Source organism: Giraffa tippelskirchi, chromosome 13, assembly GCF_054371585.1.
Source record: "Giraffa tippelskirchi isolate mGirTip1 chromosome 13, T2T-mGirTip1v1.2.pri, whole genome shotgun sequence".
NCBI classification, from domain to species: Eukaryota; Metazoa; Chordata; class Mammalia; order Artiodactyla; family Giraffidae; genus Giraffa; species Giraffa tippelskirchi.
Genome location: NC_137287.1, coordinates 23108542 through 23130159, shown reverse-complemented (window position 1 = coordinate 23130159; position 21618 = coordinate 23108542). Strand labels below are relative to the sequence as shown.

The window sequence follows — 21618 nt, the reverse complement described above, 5'->3', positions numbered from 1 at the left end:
TGTGGCTTAATCCTTTCTTCCTCTCCAAGAAGGCTATTTTATGCCTTTCTTAGGGAAGTTTAATATTGAAAACAATGCCTTGTACATTTTCTGTTGGATTTCCTTGAGCCTCGGGGCTTGCCTGAAATTTGGATCTTTACCTAGCTCTAGATTTTTTTTCTTACCAGAAGGGTAGAAATGGAATCTTGAACCAAACTCACACATGTGAGCATATCTGGCAGGGAGAACTGCTGAGGCAACTAGCCTAAGTATAGCAAAGTGTCATTATAGGAGGCAGGGTTAAGAATGATACATTCAAATTTGGCAGGTATAGGGGAAAAGCAATGCAGTGAAGCACACTTCATCTCATATTGCTTTCTAATCAACTGCTAAAGAAATACCATAGAATCTCACACACAAAACTGCTGCCAAAAAACTTCCCAACACACTCAGTTTGTTGTAGTCACTCTGGTATTTGCCTGTTTTTAAAATGGCATCCACATCCTGCCCCTGACCACACCACCACACCACTCTGGTGTCCTATTGTTTAAAGTGAAGTGTGCACTGGCTTACCTGAGGGGCATGCATTGACCTCTTCAACACAATTACTGCTCCCTCATTAAGCAGCAAACCTATCTGTAGGTGAAGAGGAACAGGAACCTCTCATTTCCCAGAAGTGTAACTGCAAACCCTACACACACACTCCATCTTGGATCCCTCTGTAGAAAACTGCTTTTCCTATAGCCACGAGAAAGTCAAGCATTGGTCCATGTGACTGCATAAGCTTGAATTCCTTGCCTCAAAGACTCAAACCTGGAAGGAACCTAAGTCCGTCCCTAACCATTCCCTTTTCAGGTTTCTAATATGCATTTGTGTAACAAATAGACCATTAAATATATAACCAAAAATATTTTAAATGGCTCTTTTGTTGATGAGGAAGCTGAGTGTTTTTTAAAAAATCCATCATAGCACACCTAATGCATGGAATGCTTTCTTGTAGGCTGGGGAAGGAATCCAGTTCCTCCAGAGTCCTCAGCATTTTGTGCCCTCTCCATACACCCTTCTGATCTGAGACAGAAAAAGCCTTACCTGGCTAGAAGCAGCTTGCTAGGTTAACATTTTAACCTTAACCTCTGCCCAATCCAGAACTGAGGAAAAACGGGGTTATAAATTGACTGGATGAGATGGTAGTCTCAATACCTCAGTCTAAGTACCTTGACTTCAGCTGAGCCCACAGAACCTGCTAGGACCCTTAGAAACTGTCTACAAGGATCTTGTGTCTTAGGCTAGAACAAAGCCAGATATCTGGACTGGGACCCATCAGCTTTCCAGCAGTATTGCTAACCTACTGTAGCTGACTTTAGTTTCCCATCCATCCCTATAGAAGGGGCAACTCTCAGGGTTCGGATTAAAAAATATATATATGTTCCCTGTGTCAATACCAATTTTACAAAAACATTGACTGCAGAAACTCCTTAAATCATCTTTGTAAAGATGGGAGTCCGGAGCCATTACGTTAGTAATTACTCAAAATAAGCAATTCCTGCCCAGGCTGAGAAACATATACCTGGGAGGGAGATGGGGGGGTAAGTTGAGGGAGAAAACTCCAAATATTTAATAGACAAACTCTCACTGCCTCAAGAGTATAAATATTTTTATAAATTTTTATTTAAAAATTCCCTTTTCAATCTGTTCCAAAGTATGGAAGCTGAACGGTACAAGTTCCTGCCATCCATCCTTCCAGTACAGTTTTATGAGGACATTTTTTTTTTTTAATGGAAAAATAAGAGGACCCTCTACTAAAACCAGGTAGGACCAGTCAGCTCCTGTGTGGCAGTTTAGCCAAAGCTGGCCTTACAGAGCAAGCACATGGAGGTGTCTAGGGAACTGGGACTCCCTCTTGTAAGGAAAGGACTGAGAAAATTCATCTTTAATGAAAATGATCTAAATTAAGATTCAAAAGCCTTCATTATGATGCTCCCTGACACTCTTATACTTTGTATATTGAAGGCAGCTCCCTTTTATAGCTAGTTTTAGCAGGCAAAGAAACAAAGGAATATAGATACATATATGTGTATATATATATATATTATATAGGTAAAATATATACATATATATGTATATATACATATTTGGGGGTAGGAAAAGGGGAGGAGGGTCATGTAAACCTAAATAGTCATCACATTACCCCAAATGAGCCTGACATTAACAAAGAAGAAAATAAATAACTTCTGGGGGTTAAGTGACAACACGGGTGCAGCAAGAAGGGAAAGGGCACACGTTTAACTATTAAATACACTTATGTATTTGTTTGGCAGAGTTCAGGCCAACCCCAGGCTCCTGCACTTGCCAGACAAGTAAGCTGATGATAATCAATTAAGGGGGAAAAAAAAAAATTCAAGCAGAGCTCCATACCACAGTTTTCCTTCAAGTCAGCTGGCCGGCAGGCACGGTTTTCCGACCACCAGGAACAGAAACTTTGGCTCCAAAGCAAATGAAAAAAAAAAAGTATTTCCACTTACAACATGAAAATACAGAAAATTCATCAAAGAAAGAAAACTATCAAAGTCTACTTCCAGCAAAACTGAGGTAGCACTGCTTTCTCTGCATTCAATGCTTAAGTGGTTCTCAGTACAATGTATTCTAACAAAACTGCTCACTTGACTGACAGGTGCAGCATGTTGATGGATAAACTCAACATGAAATGCAATAGATCAAAGAAGGAATAAGCAAGAAGTGAGAAAAATAGAGTTTCAGATAAATTAGCTTAAAAGGGGGTTGTCACCAGACTACAAATGCTCTTGGCTGGCCTTGGCTCTCCAAGAGCTTTAAATCGCCTGGGAATTAATGCAATGTGGTTAACAGTTAACACTGTTAATTCAAAATTCAACTCTGTGTAAATCTTTAAAAGTAATTATTACAACCTAAATTCAACCATGTAAACAGCACTAAACACAGTACAGACCTGCCCTGAAAAACAAGAATATGCAAAACTGAGATCTGGCACTGTATCATTTTATAATGATAATTCAACCTAACTGTTCCATTCCCCACTACCTGCTCTACACCCTCCCCCACCAAAAAAATCTAATTTGTGCAAGAAGTGGCAGGCTTATTCTATCTGAAGGCTTCAAAAAAAAAAAAAGATATACAACATGTAGCCAGGTTCAAATATTTTGGGGGACCCCTCCCCAAAAAAGGGAAATAACCAAAATAACCAAAAGTGAAGAAAGTGCCTAAAACATGATACAGCATTTTAGAGCCCTTTCAGATACAAGGCAGAGAAAGGTGTAAAGTAGAAAATATCCGGATCTTCAGTAATTTCCAGAAAGGTCCAATTCCTTGGTTGACTGCAGGGCAGCAGGCAGATCCTTGCTGCTGCTCCTGAGACAGAGCCATTAAGTCTGCTCCTCGGGACACAAGCCCTCGGGCCCTGAGCTGAGTGCACCTCTCCCTTCCCCTTCTCGTTTCCTTCGCTCCATTTCCCACTCCACAAAGGTATCGAAGAGACTTGGCCAGGCCTCATCTTCGCTGTAGTTGCTGAGGTCAGGGCCAATCACCTGAGTGAAGTTAAGGAACATATTCCAAGTGTCCCTGGAGATGCCCTTGATCCCCGAGGGGTTCTCTGTTAGGAAGTTTAGCCACTGGTCCAATACCGGAGGATTGTTCTGGGTAAAGACGAGTTTCCACAGGGCAATGGCTATTTCTCGATGCAGTGACCGCTGCCCTTCTTCAGAGTCCAGGCCAAACTGAAATGTAAACCGGTAGAGATCCTTGAATTTATCCTCTTGTTTGGCTTCTGTTAAGAGGCTAGGGAACCGTGCACAGATCCCATCAATGCTGTCTGCACTTATTGCTTTGCAGCCATCAAAAAATTCCTTCCTGCAACAGGGAGGAGGGGGCACAATTAGTAATAGCAAATGATATCATTTACTGCGAGGCGATATAGTATCATAATTAAGAGCATAACTATGAAGCTGTCGGGATTTGAACTCCAACTCCTCTACTAATTGCAATCCAATTTCTTCATCTGCCAAATGGTGAAAATACCTTACTTCATAGGGTTTAACTAAACAAGTTATTATGTCAACTTCTAATAGTGCCAGGCACATAGTAGGCAGCTGATAATTATTCATTCATTCATCTATTCATCTTTCCAAAGCTAAGCTCCATGCCATTTCTCATTCTGCAATAGTGATTATGTAGACTTTTCTTGGAGATGGGGAGGGAGTCTTCCTGTTTTCCTTTTGATTCTATAGGGGTTGTTTGTTTTTGGAATATTTTTGGTTACTGCCAAGGAAAATTTTTGGAGTCCAAAGATTCTGGATGAACCTGGGGAAACTGCCACCAGAGATCAAAGTTCTGTTACTAAAAAGTAAAAATTGTATGTGTATTTTTTAATATCTATATATTAACACTTCTGGCTTACAACAGGGTCTCACACTGATCATGTTCTTAGAGATTCTGTATGTTCTGAAGATAGAACATCTGAGGTCTGCTGAGTAACCTACCCAAGGACTAAAAGTTTTATCAAGGGGTTCTCAAAGTCAATTCTTCTTACTTATAATCCAGTGCTCTGCAAACCACACTTTGTAGTGACCCTGCCATGTTGTCTCCCACAAACAATCTCCATAGGGATGCATGATCATAACAGTGTACATAACTACTGGTTGACAGGACTTCCCAGGTGGCTCAGTGGTAAAGACTCAGCCTGCCAATGCAGGAGATACGGATTCGATCCCTGGGTTGGGAAGATCCCCTGGAGGAGGAAATGGCAACACACTCCAGTGTTCTTACCCAGAAAATACCACAGACAGAGGAGCCTGGCAGGCTACAGTCCACAGGGTCACAAAGAGTTGGACATGACTGAGTGAGTGGGCACGCACACACTAGTTGATAACTGGGGCCAGCTATCCTTATCGGCACATAGGGTGGCTAAGGGTATTGTTCGGAGAGCTACAACGGGCAACAAGCTTCATAAAGTGACTAAAGGACATCCCCAGTGGCACTCAGTGCCTGACGCATGATAGGTGCAGAATAAACACTGAGTGAAGAAGTAAGTGGATTGACAAAGGAGTGAAAGAAAAGACAAAAGTCTGAAATAGCAGTGGGGTGGGACAGCAGGTTGGCAACACGGATTGTTCATTTAACTTCAGGCAAGGATTATTGGTGCCCGCTTCTGTCCTAGCTGGGCACCACTGCTCAGTGGTGCTCTCTTTCCTCCTCTGTTCACCTGGTGACACCAAGTATTTGTGACTAACCTGGTGAATTTGCACATGGTAGCAGCCTGGAACTTCCAAGCCAAAAGCAGCACTCGAAATTCCGTGGGGTCCACACATAGATCATTGCAAAAGCGCTCCATTCCTTCCTCCAAAATTGCATCCTCCCGTTCATCCTTATAGCGCCTGAACAGTTCTTCCAACCTCTGCAAAGAAGACTCCTCGGCATTTGACTTGGGCTCCCTCCCAGCATCTCCGGAGGATGTTGGCAGCTGGCAGGCCTCAGTAGCAGCCTCTGCCTTCTTGGTCCCATTGACAAGGATATCTCCACCCGGCTTGCCACAGGCTGGCAGCTGTTCCTCACGGTGGCTTGTACTCCGCCTACCATGTGACTTGCTGCTGGGGTCACGGTCTCCATTCTTGCTACCCAGAGTTGATGAGGGATTCTTACACTTGGTGACACACTGGCCCATGATGCTGGTGGCCTGGCCTCTAGAGTGGCCCTCTCTGGATTGGATGCCCTCGTTGCCACTGGCCCATGTGCCTCAACATGCCATCAGCCAGAGGAGCCAGCCAACCTAGAAGAAAATTAAAGAGCAATCACCACTGAACAGGAAGACAGAGTATGCAAGCTCTCCGCCAGGGACTGCAAGTGCAACACCATTCTTGCAGTGAGCCAACCATGAACCAGCAGAAATACCCCAAGTTCACCATCACCTTCCTCACAAGCCTATACCTTCACCTTGGAAATGCAGTGCCTAGGACACATATGGAGAACCAATAACGGAAATTCCTAAAATTCTTAAGGTAACATAGATCACAAAGAATTCATGTGCAGAATACATCAGGAAGACTATGGGTTTGCCAGAAATATTCCAAAGGAAATTTGTCTTGCCAATTTGCCATCACATAAGAAAGTTATTTGAACCTGTGTTAACACAGAAGGTACAAATAAAAGGTTCATCTTTTAGTCTCTAATGTCAAAATTCTCAGATTTTCTTTTTAAGTAGGATGAACAGGGAGAAAGAGTGGTCACATCCAAAATAACTATATATAGTTTCACAATCCCCTAAAGATGAGGTAAAGAATTTGCAAGCCCTTTCTCCACCCTTACTCTATCCACCTATGCGAGCCACCCACCAGGACTGTACTCCATGCCAAGGGTCCCAGCTGCTGAGCTTCTTTTCTAAATAGCCCTCTCAGAAAGGTAGTATGTAGAAGGAAAGTCAAGTTCACACTAAATGTGAATGTCCTATAGGGCCTGCAGGCTTAGTCTTCTAAGAAGGTGTCTCCATTTTAAAAAAAGGGCTGATTTACCCAAATACAATCTCTAAATGATATGATAACAGCTAGATGAAAAAGAAAAGTCTGCACCGATACATAACAAACATCATAGTGATTTACTTATTACTTAACTAAAAAGTGTTTTATAGGAAGATTGCTAGAAATTTCTTGGCCAGGAAGGAGGTGATTTCTCTGGAGACACTTTATCTACTTAGACTCATTCTGACCTTCAACTAGTCTACCAGAAGATCCATCTAAAATTTAGAGCTTATAAAATTTTGCTACCTAAAGAATCTGCCTGCAATGCAGGAGACCCTAGTTCAATTCCTGGCTCAGGAAGATCCCCTAGAGAAGGGACAGGCTACCTGCGCTGGTATTCTTGGGCTTCCCTGGTAGCTCAGACAGTAAAGAATCTATCTGCAATGTGGGATACCTGGGTTCAATTTCTGGGTTGGGAAGATCTCCTGGAGAAGGGCATGGCAACCCACTCCAGTAGTCTTGCCTGGAGAATCCCCAAGGACAGAGGAGCCTGGTGGGCTACAGTCCATGGGGTTGCAAAGAGTTGGACATGACTGAGTGACTAAGCACAGCACAGCAAAGCATAATAATTGCAGCCTCTGAAATTATGTTAATAGAAACCTGGAAGTATAGCAGGAAAGTGGACCAAATCAATGTCAGACCCATGTCTCACCAGCTCTAGAGTCATGGACCTTCACAATCCAAATTCAAAGCTCTAATGAGACTGGTAGTAGGATAAAAGGGTGCTTTTAATGTAAAGTTGGAGCTTTAAACTTTAGCTAAAGAACTTTACTTCCTCCAAATAGTACTTGCATAAATTCAGAGTAATCTTCAAAAGGAATTCTGAGGGTATGTTCTGAGTGTACAAGTTTAAAATGAAGACCGTAATTGTTCCTTTGTTTATTGGAATCACATAGTATCAGGGTGTGTCCCATTCTCCACCTTCAAAAAGAATAAATGACAGACATGACTATACATGCCGTTTTTCGATTTGCAGTTTCACTTAGGTTTCAAAAACCTAAGCACCTTTAGAAGGGTTTTGGTGTGGAAAATGACAGACCCAAGTAAGTTTTCTGAAGCCTTTTTATACTTTTAGAGTATAGCTAGTAAGCCATAGCACAACTTATTAAAATTTTAAAAGGCAAGGGGGTTAATTCTTGGAAGACCAGAATACACAAGAAGCAACCTGTTCAAGCTAAATTATCCAAAACAAACAGCACTATACCATGTGGATGGTCTGGTTTCCAGATCTGTGTTTCTAAGACTAAAATGCTGACAGAAACAAAAGGCCCAAACTTAACACAAATTCCACATGCTCACAGACTGGCAACTCTTAATTCCCAGACACAATGACTCACCAGATTTTGCTGCTCAGTTCTTGCTGCTGAGGAAAGCCCAGGTATCTGGCACGATAAGAGGATTTCCTGGTTTCTGACTGACTCACCTACCCTAGGCCACTCATCTCTGCTCCCATTGGACAGATGCTATATTATACCAGCTTCCTCCAAATCCTGGTGCCAAGGCCTTCAAGTAGGAACAGAACAGATGGATCTCCCAAAGAGGTTCTAATCCATTTACCCATTTACAAGCCCTCCACATGAGAGCATCTTTGATGACGTGACAGAGCAGAACCAGCTGAAACCTGAAGGCATTTTACATACCCAAAAGATAAAAAGAAAAAAAGGAGTGGGAAATCAATTTAGACAGATGATCAGCCAGAAAGTGCCAGAAGGCTGGATCCCTTCCTTCCATTCTGGTCCTTTCCTTTGAAGCAAGTGATGGTCTCAAGCCTGAAGAAAGTATTTACAGATCTGATGGTAAGTGTGGTCCCCTGATTACCTAATGGTCTCCCTTCTTTACTGTCTACCTCTTTCTTTGGGAAACAGTTCTGCACCAAAAGATTTCTCAGGTTCAATCAGGGGCTCAGCCCTGTGTCACAGGATGGCCACACTTCAAGTGTTTTAAAGTTGCAAGCTTTCCTGGACACACTAGCTGTTGGCTAATTCCTAATAAGAGCAATTATCAAATACTGAGCACTGGATATCACACCACACGTTATACAAAGCACTTTATGGACAATAAAACTCATATATGCTTACCACAACTCCATTCAAAGACAGGAAAGTTGGGGTGCAAAGAGATTACCCAGGATCACAAGCAGAACCTGATATGTCTGACTTGAAAAACCTCTGATAGCTCAGCTGGTAAAGAATCTGCCAGCGATGCAGGAGACCCCGGTTCGATTCCTGGGTCGGGAAGATCCACTGGAGAAGGGATAGCCTACCCACTCCAGTATTCTTGGGCTTCCCTTGTAGCTCAGCTGGTAAAGAATTCACGTGCAATGCGGGAGACCTGGGTTTGATCCCTGGGTTGGGAAGATCCCCTGCAGAAGGGAAAGGCTACCCACTACAGTTTTCTGGCCTGGAGAATTCCATGGACTTCTATAGTATAGTCCATGGGGCTGCAAACAATCAGACACAACTGAGCCGACTTTCACTTTCAATTTAACCACTAAGTTAGACTGCTTAACACACCTATATCAGAAGCCCCTTCATAGATCACAGCATGGTCTTGGTGAAGGGGATTTGTAATGCAATGAAGCTATAAGCCATGCTGTGCAGGGCCACCCAAGATGGGTGGGTCATAGTGAAGTGTACTGACAAAATGTGGTCCACTGGAGGAGGGAATGGCAAAACACACCACTATTCTTGCTGTGAGAACCCCATGAGCAGTATGAAAAAACAAAAACACATAACACTGGAAGATGAGGCCCCCAGGTTGGAAGGTGTCCAATATGCTATGGGGGAAGAGCAGAGGGCAATTACTAATACCTCCAGGAAGAATGAATCGGCTGAGCCAAACCGGAAACGACACTCAACTGTGGATGTGTCTGGTGGTGAAAGTCAAGTCTGATGCTGTAAACAATGCTGCAGAGAAACCTGGAATGTTAGGTCCATGAATCAAGGAAATTGGACACAGTCAAGCAGGAGATGGCAAGAGTGAATATCATTTTAGGAATCAGTGAACTAAAGTGGACAGGAATGGGTGAATTTAATTCAGGTAACCATTATATCTACTACTATGGGCAAGAATCCCTTAGAGGAAATGTAGTAGCCTTCATAGTCAACAAAACAGTGACCCCGGTTCATTTCCAAGGCAAACCATTCAACATCACTTTGCCTCAACCACTGATGCTGAAGAAGCTAAAGTTGACTATGAAGATCTATAAGACCTTGTAGAACTAACAGCAAAAATGATGTCCTTTTCATTATAGGAATTGGAATGCAAAAGTTGGAAATCAAGAGAAACTTGCAGTAGCAAGCAAGTTTGGCCTTGGAGTACAAAATGAAGCAGGACAAAGGCTAACAGAGTTTTGCCAAGAGAATACACTGGTCATAGCAAACACTCTTTTCCAACAACACAAGAGATGACTCTACACATGGACATCACCAAATGATCACTACTGAAATCAGATTGATTATATTCTTTGCAGCCGAAGATGGAGAAGTTCTATAAAGTCAGCAAAAACAAGACTGGGAGCTGACCATAGCTCAGATCATGAGCTTCTTATTGCCAAATTCAGACTTAAATTGAAGAAAGTAGGGAAAACTATTAGACCATTCAGGTATGACCTAAATCAAATCCGTTATGATTATACAGTGGAGGTGATGAATAGGTTCAAGGGATTAGATCTGGCGGACTGTATAAAGAACTATATATGGAGGTTTATAACACTGTACAGGAGGCAGTGACCAAAACCACCCCAAGGAAAAAGAAATGCAAGAAGGTAAAGTGGTTGTCTGAGGAGGCGTTACAAATAGCTGAAAAGGGAGAAAGGGAAAAATATACCCAACTGAATGCAGAGTTCCAGAGAAAAGCAAGGAGAGAGAAGGCTTTCTGAAATGAAGAGTATTAAGAAATAGAGGAAAACAACAGGATGGGAAAGATTCTCTAAGAAAGAGAATTGCTCTTCAAAAAAAATTGGAGATAGCAGGGGAAACATTTCATCCAAGAATGGGAGTGCGTAAGGACCTAACAGAAGAGATTAAAAGGTGGAAAAAATACACAGAAGAACTATACAAGAAAGGTGTTAATGACTCAGATAACCACGATGATAGGAGTGTAGTCACTCACCTAGAGCCAGACATCCTGGAGTGTGAAGTCAAGTGGACCTTAGGAAGCATTACTAAGAACAAAGCTAATGGAGGTGATGGAATTCCAGCAGACCTATGTAAACTCCGAAAAGATGATGCTGTTAAAGTGCTACAGTCAATATGTCAGCAAATTTGGAAAACTCAGCAGTGGTCACAGGACTAGAAAAGGTCAGTTTTCATTCCAATCACAAAGAAGGGCAATGCCAAAGAATTTTCAAACTACGGCACAATTGCATTCATTTCACATACTAGCAAGGTAAGGCTCAAAATTCTCCAAGCTAGGCTTCAGCAGTATGTGAACCGAGAAATGTACAAGCTGGATTTAGAAAAGGCAGAGGGCACAGAGATCAAATTGCCAACGTCTGTTGGATCACAGGAAAAGCAAGGGAATTCCAGAAAAACATTTACTTCTGCTTCATTGACTATGCTAAAGCCTTTGACTGTGTGCATCACAACAAACTGGAAAATTCTTAAAAGAAATGGGAGGAGCAGACCACCTTACCTGTCTCCTAAGAAACATATGCAAGTCGAGAAGCAACAGCTAGAACTGGACATGGAGAAGAACTGGTTCCAAATTGGGAAAGAAGTATGTCAAGGCTATATACTGTCACACTGCTTATTTAACTGATATGTAGAATCAGTTCAGTCGCTCAGTCGTGTCCAACTCTTTGCGACCCCATGAATTGCAGCATGCCAGGCCTCTCTGTCCATCACCAACTCCCAGAGTCTACACAAACCCATGTCCATCGAGTCAGTGATGCCATCCAACCATCTCATCCTCTGTCGTCCCCTTCTCTTCCTGCCCCCAATCCTACCCAGTTTTTCTGGAACTCTCTTGCTTTTTCGATGATCCAGCGGATATTGGCAATTTGATCTCTGGTTCCTCTGCCTTTTCTAAAACCAGCTTGAACATCTGGAAGTTCACGGTTCATGTATTGCTGAAGCCTGGCTTGGAGAATTTTGAGCATTACTTTACTAGCATGTGAGATGAGTGCAATTGTGCGGTAGTTTGAGCATTCTCTGGCATTGCCTTTCTTTGGGATTGGAACGAAAACTGACCTTTTCCAGTCCTGTGGCTACTGCTGAGTTTTCCAAATTTGCTGGCATATCGAGTGCAGCACTTTCACAGCATCATCTTTCAGGATTTGAAATAGCTCAACTGGAATTCCATCACCTCCACTAGCTTTGTTCACAGTGATGCTTTCTAAGGCCCACTTGACTTCACATTCCAGGATGTCTGGCTCTAGGTGAGTGATCACATCATCGTGATTATCTGGGTTGTGAAGATCTTTTTTGTACAGTTCTTCTGTGTATTCCTGCCACCTCTTCTTAGTATCTTCTGCTTCTCTTACGTCCATACATCATGCAAAACGCTGAAGTGAACAAATCACAAGCTGGAATGAAGATTTCTGGGAGAAATACCAACAACCTCAGATATGCAGATGATACCACCCTAATGGCAGAAAGTGAAAAGAAACTAAAGACCTTCTTGATGAGGGTGAAAGAAGAGTGAAAATGTTGGCTTAAAACTCAACATTCAAAAAACTAAGATCATGGCATCCAGTCACACCACTCATGGCAAACAGATGGGGAAAAAATGGAAACAGTGACAGATTTTATTTTTGTGGGCTCCAAAATCACTGTGGACGCTGACTGCAGCCATGAAATTAAAAGACACTTGCTTCTTGGATGGAAAGCTATGACAAACCTAGACAGCATATTAAAAAGCAGAAACATTTTTCTGACAAAGATCCGTACAGTCAAAGTTATGGTTTTCCAGTAGTCATGTACAGATATGAGAACTGGATCATAAAGAAGGCTGAGTGCCAAAGAATTGATGATTTTGAATTGTGGTGCTGAAGAAGACTCTTGAGAATCCCTTGGACTGCAAGGAGGTCAAACTAGTCAATCCTAAAGGAAACCAACCCTGAATAGTCATTGGAAGGACTGAGGCTTAAGCTCCAATACATTGGCCACCTGATGCAAAAGAGCTGAGTCATTGGAAAAGACCCTGCTGCTGGGATAGATTGAGAGCAGGAGGAAAAGGGGGCAGCAGAGGATGAGATGGTTAGACAGCATCACTGACTCAATGCACATAGATTTGCGCAAACTCTGGGAGACAGTGAAGGACAGAGGAGCCTGGCTTGGTGCACTTCATGGGATTGCAAAGAGTCGGACACGACTTGGAGACTAAACAACAACAACAACTGGAAAAAGAACAGCACATAGTCTGTGCCCAGTGCTAAGAATGATGTCCTAGCCACTGCTCTCTCCCCCGCAAGCCTTACCACCGTGAAGCAGGCAGGCAAGATGCCCTTCAGCTCAGCCTCATGAGAGGCTGGGGACTAGAATTAGTCCAGAGTCCTTAAACCCATGATGTTTCAGGACCGTATCATGGCTAAAAGCTCTAGCTCTTTAAGTCCAACTCTGGTACCAGCTGTTTGACCCTGATAAAAAACCTGAATTTCATCAACCTGAAAAGTGGTACCTACTTCATAGAGCAGTTGTAAGGATTCTGTCAGGATACACTGATAAACAGTACCTGGCACACAATGACTTCCACAGAGGAAAGCTGTTATTAAAAGCCAAGTAGTATCTACTTACCCTGATGGAAATCCCAGCTTGTCCCATCTGAACAATGGCCTAGGCTTTGGCTTCCCCAGGCCCAGACAAGACAGGATGCCTTTGCTTGACTTGAGTCATGCACATGAGTATTGCTCAAAAATAGTCTCTTGAACTATAGAATTAACCCTGCTCAAATTTACTACCAATCAGAAATACATGGGGGGATCAGATTCTCCATAAGATAAGATTTGTGAATAATCCTGAATAAAATCAAGCTGGCTATTTGCTGTGCCCTCAGGATATCTGAATTGTTGCTCACTTTCTGTCCCTAACTGCAGAACAATTATATCAAAGAAATTCTCGCACTGTTAAGAAAGTTCTAGGACCTACAACAGATTCCCCCACCTGGGGATCTGGCAAAGGGACTGAGAACCCCCAAAGAATTTGACTTTGGAGACCAGTGGGATTTGATTACAGAACTTTAACAGGAATGGGGAAACAGACTCTTGGAGGGCTACAAACAAAAACTTGTGCACATCAAGAGCCAGGAGAAAGGAGTCTCCTGTGAAGGCATGGGTCAACAGTTTGCCCTCAGTCCAAACAGGGAGGGAACAGCCCCACCCGTCAACAGAAAATTGGATTAAAGATTTACTTAGCATGGCCCCACCCAGCAGAACAAGACTCAGATTCCCCCACAGTCAGTCTTTCCCATTAGGAAACTGCCATAAGCCTCTTATCCTTATTCATCAGAGGGCAGACAGAACGAAAACCACAATCACAGAAAACTAACCAAACTGATCACATGGAAAACAGCCATGTCTAACTCAATGAAACTATGAGACATGCCGTGTAGAGCCACCCAAGACAGATGGGTCATGGTGGAGAATTCTAACAAAACATGGTCCACTGCAGAAGGGAATGGCAAACCACTTCATTATTCTTGCCTTGAGAACCCCATGAACAGTATGAAAAGGCAGAAACATAGGACACTGAAAGATGAACTCCCCAGGTCGGTAGGTGCCCAATACACTACTGGAGAAGAGTGGAGAGGTAACTCCAGAAAGAATGAAAAGATGAAGTCAAAGTGAAAACTGTGTCCAGCTGTGGATGTGACTGGTGATGGAAGTAAAGTCCGATGCTATAAAGAACAGTATTGCATAGCAACCTGAAATGTTAGGTCCATGAATTAAGGTAAATTGGAAGTGGTCACACAGGAGACAGCAAGGGTTTGAACATCGACATTTTAAGAATCAGTGAACTAAAATGGACAGGAATGGGCCAATTTAATTCAAATGACCATTATATCTACTACTGTGGGCAAGAATCCCTTAGAAGAAATGGAGTAGCCCTCACAGTCAACAAGAGAGTCCGAAATGCACTACAACAGAATGACCTCGGTTCGTTTCCAAGACAAACCATTCAATATCACAGTAATCCAAGTCTATGCCCCAACCACTAATGCTGAAGAAGCTGAAGTCAAATGGTTCTATGATGACTTACAAGACCTTCTAGAACTAACAGCAGAAAAAGATGTCCTTTTCATCATAGGGGACTGGAATGCAAAAGTAGGTAGTCAAGATTTCCCTGGAGAAACAGGCAAGTTTGGCCTTGGAGTACAAAATGAAGCAGGCCAAAGGCTAACAGAGTTTTGCAAGAGAACACACTGTTCTTAGCAAACACCATCTTCCAACAACACAAGAGAAGACTCTACTCATTGACCATATGGTCAATACCAAAATCTGACTGATTATATTCTTTGCAGCCGAAGATGGAGAAGCTCTATACACTCAGCAAAAACAAGACTGTGAGCTGACTGTGGCTCAGATCATGAACTCCTTATTGCCAAATTCAGACTTAAATTGAAGAAAGTGGGGAAAACCACTAGACCATTAAGGTATGACCTAAATCAAATCCCTTATCAAATAGAGTGGAAGTGAGAAATAGATTTAAGGGACTAGATCTGATAGACAAGAGTGCCTGATGAACTACAGATGGAAGTTGGTGACATTGTACAGGAGACAGGGATCAAGAGCATCTCCAAGAAAAAGAAAAGCAAAAAGGCAAAATGGCTGTCTGAGAAGGCCCTACAAATAGCTGAGAAAAGAAGAGAAGCAAAAGGCAAACAAGAAAAGGAAAGATATTCCCATTTGAATGCAGAGTTTCTAAGAATAGCAAGGAGAGATAAGAAAGCCTTCCTCAGTGATCAATGCAAACAAATAGAGGAAAACAATAAAATGGGAAAGACTAGAGATCTCTTCAAGAAAATTAGAGATACCAAGGGAACATTTCATGCAAAGATGGGCACAATAAAGGACAGAATGGTGTGGACCTAACAGAGGCAGAAGATATTAAGAAAAGGTGGCAAGAATATACAGAAGAACTATACCAAAAAAGATCTTAATGACCCAGATAACTATGCTAATGTGATCACTAACCTAGAGCCAGAGATTCTGGAATGTGAAGTCAAGTGGGCCTTAGGAAGCATCACTACGAACAAAACTTGGAGGTGATGGAATTGCAGCTGAGCTATTTCAAGTCCTAAAAGATGATGCTGTGAAAGCGCTGCACTCGATATGCCAGCAAATTTGGAAAACTCAACAGTGGTCACAGGACTAGAAAAGGTCAGTTTTCATTCCAATCCCAAAGAAAGGCAATGCCAAAGAATGTTCAAATTCCTGCACAATTGCACTCATCTCACACACCAGCAAAGTAATACTCAAAATTCTCTAAGCTAAGCTTCAACAGTATGTGAACTGTGAACTTCCAGATGTTCAACCTGGATTTAGAAAACGCAGAGGAACCAGAGATCAAACTGCCAACATCCGTTGGGTCATTGAAAAAGCAAGAGAGATCCAGAAAAACATCTACTTGTACTTTATTGACTACACCCAAAGCCTTTGACTGTGCAGATCACAACAAACTGAAAAATTCTGAAAGAGATGGGAATACCAGACCACCTTACCTGCCTCCTGAGAAATCTGTATGTAGGTCAAGAAGCAACAGTCAGAACTGGACATAGAACAACAGACTAGTTCCAAATTGGGAAAGGAGTACGTCAAGACTGTATATTGTCACCCTGCTAATTTAACTTATATGCAGAGAACATCATGTGAAATGCAGGGCTGGATGAAGCACAAGCTGGAATCAAGATTGCCAGGAGAAATATCAATAAGCTCAGATATGCAGATGACATCACCCTTATGGCAGAAAGTAAAGAGGAACTGAAGATCCTCTTGATGAAAGTGAAGGAAGAGAGTGAAAAAGCTGGTTTAAAACTCAATATTCAAAAAACAAAGATCATGCCATCGGGTCCCATCACTTCATGGCAAATAGGCAAATAGATGGGGAAACAGTGGAAACAGCGACAGACTTTATTTTCTTGGGTTTCAAAAATCACTGCAGACAACTGCAGTCATGAAATTAAAAGACATTTACTCCTTGGAAGAAAAGCTATGACAAACCTAGACAGAATATTAAGAAGCAGAGACATTACTTTGCTGACAAAAGTCTGTCTAGTCAAAGCTATGGTTTTTCCAGTAGTCATGTATGAATGTGAGAGTTGGACCATAAAGAATGCTGAGTGCCAAAGAATTGATGCTTTGAACTGTGGTGTTGGAGAAGACTCTTGAGAGTCCCTTGGACTGCAAGGAGATCCAGCCAATCAATCCTAAAGGAAATCATTCCTGAATATTCCTTGGAAGGAGTAATGCTGAAGCTCCAACACTTTGGCCACCTGATGCGAAGAACTGACTCACTGGAAAAGACCTTGCTGTTGGGAAGGATTGAAGGCAGGAGGAGAAGGGGACAACAGAGGATGAGATGATTGGATGGCATCACTGACTCGATGGACATGAATCTGAGCAAGCTCTGGGAGTCGGTGAGGGACAGAGAAGCCTGGCGTGCTGCAGTCCATGGGGTCACCAAGAGTCAGGCGCAACTGAGCAATTGAACTGAACTAAATTCTGTCCCTAATCTGGGGCAATCTTCCAGTCAGTTCCAAATTTCATTCCCTTTCCACTAGGTTCAAGGTGTGAAGATCTGGAAAAAGCCAGGATTTCTAACTTGGTACTGATTTACACTCATTTAATGGAACTACCTTCCCAGTGGTCCTCCTGCTATCCCTCTGAAATGGATAGCCTCAGCACAACCTCGGCACCCCAGAACCAAATTTCATTACTAACAGAACATCGTCATTAATTAATCCCACTTTTCATTGTTAGTACATTGTAAGAGCTACAATGAAGTGTAACTCTAGGAAATAATTACTGCCATTTCATAGGAAAAAAAATTTAAGTACACGGAGGTCAAGGAGCTATCTAGAAAAGGAAACACTGAAGCAGAGTAATTAACAGGATGAGCTCCGCAAGCAGACAAACCTGTATCTGAATCATGGTGATGCACCAAGTTTGTGACCATCAGCATATAACTTTAAAATGGGACAGTTGTACCTCATGGACTGGTGGATAGAGGAAATGAGATGTCCCATGTAAAATGCTCTGCCCTAATACCTGGCTCATAAAAAGTATTCAGTAAGTGTTAGCCTTTATTGTAATTGTTATTATCAGAAAGTTGGTGACAGAATCAAGCTCCTCTTTTCCTAGAAAAGTGCTCTTGTCAGCAGCCAGGCCAGGTCTCCTGGGGCAGTTCAGGAATGCTGATGCCCCAAATGCCCACAGCAGCTCTCCTGTTCTTGCAGTAAGTGACTCTGGTCTCCTGTTTCAGCTAAAATGGCATATATGAGTGAAATGGAGTGACAGACAAGAAAGGGTGGGAAGAAAAGAAAGGCAGGAAGAAGAATAAAGTGAGGAAAAAAGCTACAAACCAGGAAACGTAGTTCTAGGCATAGCTTTGGGGGTTTACTTGAAAGATCAAAGGCAGTAACTGCTCAGTTTATGTTGGACCAAGATAAACCTCCAGCTTTTCTCTTCCAATCTCAGCTCTAACTGCTTCTGCCTCTCTCTCTCCCTCCTTCTCTGCATCAGCCTCCAGCCTCCCTCCTCTCCTGCGGCAGACCTAGCTGCTATTCCTGGGGATGGGCTTGGTTGCTTGCTTGGCCCCAGGTCTGGAGCTGGCACTGCTGGGCTAAGGGCAGTCCCAGAGATCATGGTCCCAGTGGATGCTCTGGCTCCACAGACAGCCAGAGAAGGGAGATCAGGGAAGTGTTTCTAATTCTTAGGCAGCTCCATGAAGTGACAATCAGGCAAGTCCCTGTACTCTAGGACTTACAGTCTACCTCTGAAACAGAATCACTCATTATGGACAGAAAGACCATGAAGGGCTAAACCACATAAAGACGAATGGAGACAGGAAAGGAGAGAGGAGTGTGAACCAGCGTTATGGAAAGGAAGGTGGAGGGACTGATGAAGAGGAATTGGTATTTGTTATATGCTTCATATACATCATCATCTTCAAACTTCACAACAACCTATGATGTCAGAGGTCTTACAGATTAGGAAACTGAGGTTCCTTAACCACTAAGCAATGGGACTAGGATATAAAATCAGTTTGTCAGACTCCAGAATCTACTCAATGGGAAAGTTTCACAGAGACGATGAATCTTGCTCTGGTCCTTCAGTGACTAGGAGCATAAAGTGGAAAGGAAAGAGGCAAACGGTCAATCTGGTTGGCCCAGGTTGAGAGAAGATTTTAAAATGTTTCTTAATAGCAATATCTTTTAAGTTAATTGCATGTACTGAGGGGACAGACATGAATTATCACTTTTAACCCACTACAACTCTATGGGAAAGAAAATATAATCTTCACTCTACAGTGGGGTAAACTGAACAGAATTTAAGGGATTTGGCCTGAGGTCACACAGCCAGTCTATAAAGGAAAAGGGATTCATACCCAGGAGTCTGATTCTAAACTCATCATATTACATCATTGGTCTCACTACTTATTGTTCTTCACTATGCTGTTCCAGGTGGCACAGGGGTAAAGAATCTGCCTGCCAATGCAGCAGACACGAGACACAGGTTCAGTACCTGGGTCGAGAAGATCCCCTGGAGTAGGAAATGGCAACCCACTCCAGTATGCTTCCCTGGAAAATTTCATGAACAGAAGAGACTGGCGGGCTATAGTCCATGGTTGCAAAGAGTCGGACACAACTGAGCAACTGAGCATACACACGTCCCTAAGTGATGTATGCCCTTGAACAAGTCTCTTAACCTCTCTGAGTTTCTATGTTCCCAACATTAAAATCCTTTGAAGTCTAACATTCTAGGACAACCTTTATTTTTTGACATGCAAAGAGGCTGAAGTTCTAAATTTGCAAGCCTTCTGAGGACAGGGCTTTTGCCTCCTCAGTGAACAGCTTTCATACTTCTTGCCCAAGCCTACCAGAGCCAAAGGAAAATGGGAAGTACAAATAAAGAGAGAAAGTTGATCTATTCCAATTTGAACAAGACGTGAAAGGTGACACTGTTTTTGCAGCCTTCCTCTCCTTATCATTTTAGTTTGATCTCTGCAGGCTCAGAAAAAGGCCCTCACATATAACATATGGGCTTCCCAGGTGGCGTTAGTGGTAAAGAAACAGCCTGCCAATGCAGGAGATGCCAGAGACGTGGGTTCAACACCTGAGTGTGGAAGATCCCCTAGAATAGGAAATGGAACCCCACTCCAGCATTCTTGTCTGGAAAATTCCATGGGCAGAGGAGCCTTGGCAAGCTAGTCTAGGGGGTCACAAAGAATCAAACACGAGACTAAGAACGAGCACAGGTGATATGGAAAATAGAGTAAGCTGGCTCACTGTTGTACCTGGTTGGGAGCTTAAAAAACGAGGCAAATGCTGGTACCAAAAGCCAATGTCACCAAGGCACATGAGGTCTACTCTGATGACTTCTTTGAAAGAAGGAAATGATCCAATCCACCTTTCACATCTGTTCCCACCTGGAATCTATTCAGAAGCAAGACGCCACTAGCAAATGTTAGTGCTTTTACATATTACAGCAGTAAGAAACCCATCTTTCCAACTTTCATCCAAACAACTTGTATAGCTAATTGGGCACATGTTTTTACTTCTTCCTATATATGCCAGACACCCAGTTGCCAGGGGCTGAAGCAGTGGCAAAAGCCATCCCCCTGAGGAGTCTCAAAGCAAACCGCAAGAGTCTCCTGATGCCAACTGGCAGATGTAGATGCTGCATGACCTGAGAAACAGTCGGGAAATGGGTAGTATCCATTTCTAAACTACCTCTTAGAAAGTAAACTTGCAAAAATAACAAACAAGGAGGAAAGACTGGAGGGAGTACTTTAAAATACAAGGTCTTCTGCTTTCTGTCATTTGGAACTTGGGACTTACAAGATCACCTTTGGAGATTAGGTCTTACCTAGAGCTACTTGGGAGAAAAAGCTGTTCCCTCTGCCAAAGCAAATGAGGCGTGTCTGCTATTTTCATGCTTTTAAGACTTTTTGTCCTAAAAAAGGACAAAAAAGCTTCCTGCAAGCAGCAAGCTAAGACAGCAGTTCCAGTTAGGGATGGGTAGGAACACATGACTTTCTACATCCACCAATCTCAAAACTACAAAAAGAAGAGGAGGATGGGGAAAACAGGGAGGAAGGAAGGGAAGATAAATATTTTTAAAAAGAAAATAAACCAATTGGTTATATTTCTGTAAAATAATCTTAGGTCACAGGGCTAAGACCAGTCAGCTTTGTACAAAATAATTTCTTCTTTTTGAAGGATTCTTATGTTCCTTACCTTGCATACTTCAAATATACTGAGAATATATATGCAATTGAGGTCTAAGGACTGAGGCCACTGTGGGCTGGCCAGAACAAATACTACTTGCCAAATTCAACAAAGTCAATACATACATACTATAAAGTTCCGAAATACCAAAGAATTAAACATTTTTGGTCTCTGGGTTCCAGAGCTGCTACATATTTAATCCCAAATGACTCAAAATAACGAAAAAAGAGCTGAATTATTTTACTGACCCACACTTGGAATATTTTTGCTGTCACTATTGATCTGGACAAGGCTGACTGTACACTTATGTGCAACGTGGACATCATAAGGTGCATCAGATTTCTAGGCTGGTTACTCTTTATGTTTCTGCAACAGCTTTTTCATTAGCTAACTTTACTGTTTACAAACAAAGGGCCATCTTGGATTTATGCTCCATCAGTTCAGTTCAGTCACTCAGTAGTGTCCCCATGGACTTTGCGACCCCACAGACTGCAGCACGCCAGACTTCCCTGTCCATCACCGACTCCCAGAGCTTACTCAAACTCATGTCCATCGAGTCAGTGATGCCATCCAACCATCTCATCCTCTGTCATCTCCTCCTCCCACCTTCAATCTTTCCCAGCATCAGGGTCTTTAATAATGAGTCAGCTTCAGCATCAGTCCTTCCAATGAATATTCAAGACTGATTTCCTTTAGGATAGACAGGTTG

The 21618-nt window shown here is 42.6% G+C and overlaps 1 protein-coding gene across 10 annotated transcripts in view; it reads right to left on the bottom strand.

The window, feature by feature from the left end:
- Nucleotides 1–2978: 2978 nt before the first annotated feature.
- Nucleotides 2979–21618, bottom strand: part of DCUN1D3 (defective in cullin neddylation 1 domain containing 3) — a 52976-nt gene continuing 34336 nt past the window's right edge. For 8 of the 10 annotated variants that reach the window (XM_081554618.1, XM_081554614.1, XM_081554615.1 and 5 more), the window contains 2 exons: nucleotides 5241–5776; nucleotides 2979–3861 (listed from right to left, as the gene is read on the bottom strand). In XM_081554618.1, the coding sequence (XP_081410744.1) occupies nucleotides 3378–3861; nucleotides 5241–5671 (915 nt within the window). In that variant the 5' untranslated portion in view covers nucleotides 5672–5776 and the 3' untranslated portion in view covers nucleotides 2979–3377. Of the gene's footprint in view, nucleotides 3862–5240; nucleotides 5777–7858; nucleotides 8143–11469; nucleotides 11600–11713; nucleotides 14610–21618 lie in introns of those variants that run through there. The other 2 variants (XM_081554624.1, XM_081554621.1) reach the window with 2 other exon arrangements.